This window comes from Herpailurus yagouaroundi, unplaced genomic scaffold, assembly GCF_014898765.1.
Source record: "Herpailurus yagouaroundi ecotype Mexico unplaced genomic scaffold, PumYag 29, whole genome shotgun sequence".
NCBI classification, from domain to species: Eukaryota; Metazoa; Chordata; class Mammalia; order Carnivora; family Felidae; genus Herpailurus; species Herpailurus yagouaroundi.
The window spans coordinates 81,004,049-81,011,187 of NW_024412377.1; the positions used below are offsets into that span (position 1 = coordinate 81,004,049).

A 7,139-nucleotide genomic window follows, 5' to 3' on the forward strand; every position below is an offset into this window, starting at 1 on the left:
AAAAGAAAAGAAAAGAAAAGAAAAGAAAAGAAAAGAAAAGAAAAGAAAAAAAGACATTCTCTGGTTGCTCCAATAATATTATGGAAAGATCTACTGGTATTATTAGCTCTAGCTCCGACTTCCTACAGTTTTCAAGACATGAGGTAACTACCTGACAGAACATGGCTACACTGTCCTCATCTCTACTGCCAAAAGCCATGGGCCCAATGTAGCTCCATCACAACTTCAAGGGTAACCTTGGATAAATTCCTTCATATCTCAATTTCCTAACGCTTTCACAGACAGGGTTGAAAATGTTTTCATTCCTTAACAGGAGTATTATACCGCATCATTAGAAATGTGAACTTATTGGTGGCAAATGTTATATGAACAGGTTTTAATACAATTCTGTACATTTATTTCATAATTAGAAAACTATCTTAACGTTTTATTGTTTTGTTTGTTTCTTCTAGATTTCTTAGTTTTATATTAGCATGAAAGCAAAACTAGATTCTTCCATTTCATTTCTCTCATTGAAGTCAGCATTACCTGATAACAGGTTTGTGGGTTTCTTGCAACTGTGCCCAGCAGAAAATCTACTTGTAAGTGGGTGTTCAAAAAACAGTGTTTGAATGAACTCCTGAAGAGGAAATCACCCCTGGCTTATTTTCTATAGGGTAATTTCCTTATAACCAATCTCTCTAGTTATATATCTTTCAATTCTCAAGGATCATCTGTAGATAAGCTTATTTTAATTGCTCCTAAAATATGCTGTTTGTCTCAAGACACTCCTTTTTTGGAAATTGTTACAAAGCAAAGGACTATGCCCCCGCCCCCACTGTTTTCCTTAAAAACTGGATAGTTTCTAGTTACAGCCTCAACCCTAGAATATTAAATCATGTTAATACTTGATTCCTATACAGTCCTATTTCACTTAAATGAAACAGAACATTCAAGACAGAGGATAAAAACATATTTTAACTTCAATCACATAGAGAAACTATGATCTTCCAGTTTTTAAGGATTTTCTTTCAACATGGTTATTTATCACAAAAGAAATAGTGTGTGTGTGTATATATATATATGTATATATATATATACACACACACATACATATGGTAAGCTCATATTTTTGACAGATGATGCTAATTTTTTTTAAAGAAATGCATAACTATAGGACAAGTGTTATTTGTAAGATAAAAAGATGGGAGTGCCTGGGTGGTTCAGTCCTTTAAGCGGCCAACTTTGGCTCAGGTCATGATCCAACTTCCTTTGGCTCAGGTCATGATCTCATGGTTCATGGGTTCGAGCCCCTCATTGAGCTCTCTGATGTCAGCGTGGAACCCGCTTCAGATCCTCTGTCCCGCCCCCCCCCTCCGCCCTCTCTGCCCCTCCCCATTCACGCTGTCTCTCAAAAATAAACATTTAAAAAAAAGATGAAATCACAATTTTATACTACAACCTATGAATATCTAATTTGTTGTCCAACTTCTCATTTTGGAAGTTGGGTAATATTTTTGATTGGATGCCAATCTAAAAACAAAAACAAAACCAGTTTCTAAGACAGGTAAATCCCCCTTGTTTGATCATAAACCAGGTTGTAGTACCAAAGTGATTCCTTGGGGCTTGGTTCATAAGAAAAAAAGACAAACTGTTTAACTTATGTTTTCAGTTCTGGGACTTCAAAATATCAATGCTTCTCCATCCTCTAGATACCACAAACTAGAAAGCAAAGGGGAAAAATATATAAATACATATACACAAAAACATATACATATATGTGTATGTTTATATATATGTTTATATATAAACGTGTGTGTGTGTGCATATATATATATATATATATATATATATATATGGCAGGAAAAGAAGTCCTTTTCGATCAGTACACATCTAAATCCTGAATTTGCCTACCTAATAAAGTTCTCAAAAGCTCCCTTCTGGTGAATACTTCTAGTATCCTCAAAATTAAGTTGTACATTTCTAGGCCCAACCTCAGACCTCCTTAATCATATTCTAAGAGTGAGCCTTGGCATTTACATTCCTTAACATGAATTTAAATTATTCTGAAATACCCAAATCCTACATGTAAATGAGAATAAAGAAATAAAGAGAAATAAAGCTACACAGTCATCAAATGACCACTTGCCCTAATCTAGTACATCTATCAAAAGACCTAGAGAATTGCCAGCAATTTTTTGTTTTGTTTTTGGTAATATATAAATTACTACTTCTTAAGAGTTTCACCTCTAACTGCCTAACAGGACATAATAGCTACTGCCAAATAATCTTTAGTACTGGTCCAGTGCATCTTTCTCCCCATAAAAAGTCACCAAAAATCCAAAACCAAACTGGATATCCAGTCTTCAATGTAATTGTCAGCAGTCCCTTCCGAGGGCAAGATCAAAAATATCTCCTGAGCCTAATGGTACTAGGATTCCTTCTTATAAGCCCTTTCTGTAGGTAAGCATATTAAATAGATTACAGCAGTATGTTAGCTGGACAGGTTAACATAGGATACTCATCAAATGAACCCATTATCAGCAGGCAGAGAGCAGTGCCCAAGAAAAATGAGCCACACACACAGCCAGTTTTGACAGAAAACTGGGAAAGCAGAGAAAGTCATATTGGAATCGATGCGTACTGACAGTCAAAATGACAAAACAAACTAAATGTGCCTCCTTTACAAATTTCTAGGTCAGAGGGTGAGACCATTGACAAGATTTTAATTGGAAGCTATGTGGTTCTGAACTGCTGAAAATGGTTTTGTTAAGCTCTCACACCTCTCTATATATGTAGGGATATATCAAAAAGTGGTGAAGATTTTATTAAAAGAGGATGAATGTGCAATAAAAGCCAATATCAAGCTCAGTAAATCCTGTGATTATAAATTCAATGGATAATGAAATACTCTACACCAAGACACCCAGACCTAGGGGAGAAGAATTAGATGTACCTATCCTTTGTACTCAACAGGATTAAGTACAAAGATAAACATACTTTCCACTATACCAAGTCCTGTTTAAAGACACTAGAAAATTGTACAGCTATCCTTCAAAAGTTCTGAAATAAATAACCAGTCCAGTGCTTAAACCTGAAAAGCACTTTAAATTGCTAGGAGCTAATTTTTTTTTTTTTTTTTTTTTTACTTTAGATATTGTAGTTTCTATTCCTTTGTAAAGGACACTAGATAAGCTTCCAAGGAGTGATTAACATATTAAAATGATGCACTGTCAAACTGTCTCCAAAAGATTCTGGAAATCTGGAAGACTGATAGGAAAAGGATTAAAAATCCAATTTCCTACATAAAAGTTAAAGCACTGCTTCCTTTTTGTTCTTCTCCCTGGGACTTTCCATTCACCTCTCAAATGTGACAATTGGCAAGTATTCACATCTAGAGGAACATGTTTTAAGCGGAGAAAAGGCCCTACTTCAAACACTTGAGAATGTACTTTAATTCTGGAGGCACAGGTCCACCACATCAGCTAGCAATAATCTTAACCAAATGGGTGATTCAGCCTTGTTGTGGGGAATTTTTTTAAGTGAAAGTTCACATTTAAAATCCTACAAACATGAAAGCTCCAAGTATTCTAACCAGGACAAAGAAAAAGCCTTGGAATAGTCATTTGAAAGGATTTAATGATTTGTATCAAACATATTTTACACTAAAATACTAGACGGTCTCAAAGTTTACTTTTAGCTCAAATTTTCCTTAATTCTTGGTAACTTTACCCGACTATTTTTAGAGCAATAGTAATAACAAATAGAACCTGAACGAGAAAAAAAAATTCAGAAATAAAGTTGTCATCTTTAAGCCTAATTAGTACAGACAGGAAGATGGCAGTAGAATAAAGCATTCTGAATTAAGGACAAGGAGAAAAGAAGGAGTAATTCGAGTAATTCGCAGTCCCATGAATGAAGCACAGCATACGACAAAGTCTGGCTACGGTTTGGGATATAGTGGACAATGTCTCTGTCTCTTGAGTGGCAAGTGACCCACCTAAACAGGAGTAGATGTTGGCTTCTATTAATGCGACAAACTGTCTACCTGAAGTAACCAACCACCCGCAAGAAAACACATATCAACTAGGGACTAAATCGTCTAGTTTCGCTGTGAATTCTCCCTTACTGGCAGTATTCCTACTCTCTGCCCCAAAAGGGAATCCATATACTCAACGCCACAAAATGGTAACGCATCTCACCCCTATATTGTGACTCTGGCACTTCTGGTCCAAACAAAAGCCATCGGTTTTAACTAGGGTGGGATTTATTCTGTCCATTCAGTACAGAGCTGTGGCTGTTTGCAGGGCATCCTGCAGGCTCCTGCTTTGACTCTCCCCTCAAGTCACATTGTGATATCACCATGACGGACCCCTGATATTTCATGAGCCTTAGACTGAAACACTGGTATTATCAGAAACCCGTGAAGGGAAGCCTGAACGCCCTGCGGAGTGCCTCAGCAACAGAGGGGAGGGTGCCAATGCGGGCGGGCACCTATTGGGCACAGAACAGGACTATGCAAGCCTTTCCGCAAGTTTCCCTTCCTTCCACTAAATTAACCTGCAAAGCCCCCCACCCCCCACCCCGCCCCATTAGGAAAAGTCACGCCGGCAACTCGAGGAAGGACAGGGGAGACCTCTCTCCTTGCACCACAGAAGTTTGGTTTGGCAGTGACCGAGGCTTAACCCTTCCTGCCAAAGAGCCGAGGCCGACACCCGTCTTCTCCAGGGGCAAACCCTGGCGGCCAACTTTCCCCTCCTCTGCGCAAAGCAACCTAAACTTTGCTGTTCGCCCACCTGGCCGCGCAGAGGGTCTGGCGGTACCCGACGCCTCCTGAACCTCGGCAGGCTATGGCACTGACCTTCACGCCAGCCCCTAGTCCCGCGCCGGCCTCTGCCCGCCCGCCCACCCACCCCAGCCTCTAGCTGCCTTCCCCAGTCGGCTTCCACCGCCCCTAAACCCTCGTGGGAAGAAGCCCACGGTGGCGAGCGACTGCAGCCAGACCGACCCCGCGTGTCACGACAGCCAATGTCCCTCTGCTCCCCAGAGAGTCCCGGCCCCGACGCCTCTGACTGCCTACTCACCGTTAGTAAAGGGATCCATTTTCCCCCCGCCGCGGCTCCACAGCCTAAGCGCCCAAGCTTCCTACTCCAAGAACTGAAGCGGCCCTGTCGACTGAGCATGCCCAGCGCGGCCGCGGAGGGCTGTCGGGGAGGTGCAGCTAGGGGCGGCGCCGCTCCGCCGCTCTGAGGTTCCGCTGCTCCGGGTTTTGCAACAGCTGCAGAAAGAGCGAGGGAGGCCAGAGGGAAAAACACCGCACCACCCGAGGCCACCTCTCCAGAGAGGAAGGGGAGGAGCAGGTTAGAGCTGGGGGAAGCATCGTGGGCGGGGCCCGATGAGGCCCCGCCCCTCCAGGAAGTGGGGCTGCTCGAGCTCTTCAGTGCTGGGGGACAGTAGTCAGTCATTTAGCAAATTTGACGGTCTACTGCGTGCCGGCCCGGCGAAGTCTTAGGCGCCGGAGCCGGACACTGCGCCCAAAAAACAACGACCATTGCCCCTCGTAGTGGACATTGCACAGACAGACAATAAACAGACACAGAAGGCACACAAGACTGAAAGATTGGTCCCGCTGAGCATTAAAGGGTGATGTGATGGAGAGAGAGTGGAGAACTAATTAAGACGGCGTGGTGAAAAGAGGCCTTGCTGAGAGGTGCCACTGAGACAGCGATCTGAAGGCAGAGCTCGCGCCTGCGGGCGCAGGTCGCTCCCCGGAATGCGAAGCTTCGGTTTCCCTGGGGAGACTGGTTCCAGATTGCTCACTTCGCCAAGGCCCGAGGGAGTAGGGGCTGTGGGTCATGCCCTCAACAGAGTGGTCCCCTGCGGTCTTTGGCCAGCAAACTGAAGCAAGGGCGAGGACCCCCGCAGGGTCCGAAATGCCCGGGTTCAAGTCCTCAGGCCACAGGTTCCGGGCGCGGCCTCTACATGCAGGCAGATCACAAAACCTGGCTCTGGATTCCCCCGGGCTGCAGGCGCCGCAGTTTGTGAGCAGAAGGCCTGCCGGAGCCTAGCTTTGAATCAACACCTGCGGCTCCCTTGGGTGCAGCTGCTGGGGCCTGCGGACAGGCCTGGCGGAGCAAGGTTGGAGAAACGGAAACTCTCTTAGCCTGTCCCGCCTCTCCTACTCGCGCCATTGCCTCCAATCCCGAGACAGCATTGTTTTCAATGTCACATCCAGGCATACCCGACGAACCTTCGGAATGGAAGAACCAGGGGCCCAGTGAGCCCCGAGTTCGTGGGGACCCGCCTCCTTATCCCTTGTTCGAAATGGCATCGCCGCCACGCTCGCAGCGAAAGCCTCGGCCCTCCCAGCGCGCAGCCACAGCCTCCTTCCCCTCCTCCACTCCCGCAGCCCTGGCCCCTGCAGCGACTTGGCTCTGGCTGTGCCTCCCTGCGCCTGCCAACTGTCACACACTCCTCCGTGGCTGTCAAAAGCAGGACGTCGGGTGCAAACAAGCCGCCGACGAGCGCAAACAGCCTGGGCAAACGGGGACGCCTGGGGTGCCGTTTAACCCGCACGGAATTAGAAATTAGGTTTTAGAGAAGTGAAATATATGTGCAATATTGTATTTTTGAATGTCAGTTGTACTAAATCACCCACTTTCCACTCACGCTGTAAAACCGCCAATGGATACAATAAAAGTGAAACTCCTGGTCTAACTCTGGAACCTCATCTACACTTGCTAACGATGTTTTGGCCACAGAGGCCTTCTTTCAGCCCCTGGAAGTCCCCAAATTCTACCCGGCATTGTTAGCTATTCCTCTTGCATGTTCCTTGCGCAAGAAGGATCCCTTCTGCCTGGTACTTCGCCTGCTGGTATCTTCTTGTCATTTAGGTCTCAGCTCAAATGTCACCTCTGCAGAGAGCCTTTACCTGACCACGGTGGAAAATAGCCACATAGCGTCTTCTCTAAAGACAGGTCCCTCTTCTCTTTTCTTCACAGCACTCATCACTCTCTGAAACAATGTTTCTGTTTGTTGTTTCATTATTCTCAAACTCCCTCTCAAGAATGTAAGCTCCATGACTGCAGGGTCATTACCTTTTAAGGGCTGTATCCTACCAAAGATAAGTATGCCATAAATAATTTATGAATGAATTTGTG

General features: G+C 44.6%; 1 protein-coding gene across 2 annotated transcripts in view; it reads right to left on the reverse strand.

Moving 5' to 3' along the window:
- The window catches only part of LNPEP (leucyl and cystinyl aminopeptidase), a 96,274-nt gene extending 89,966 nt beyond the window's left edge, over positions 1-6,308 (reverse strand). The window contains exon 1 of one of the 2 annotated variants that reach the window (XM_040447928.1): positions 5,064-6,308. In XM_040447928.1, coding sequence (XP_040303862.1) covers positions 5,064-5,082 — 19 coding nt within the window. In that variant the 5' untranslated portion in view covers positions 5,083-6,308. Of the gene's footprint in view, positions 1-4,181; positions 4,207-5,063 lie in introns of those variants that run through there. The other variant, XM_040447929.1, reaches the window with a different exon arrangement.
- Positions 6,309-7,139: the final 831 nt, after the last annotated feature.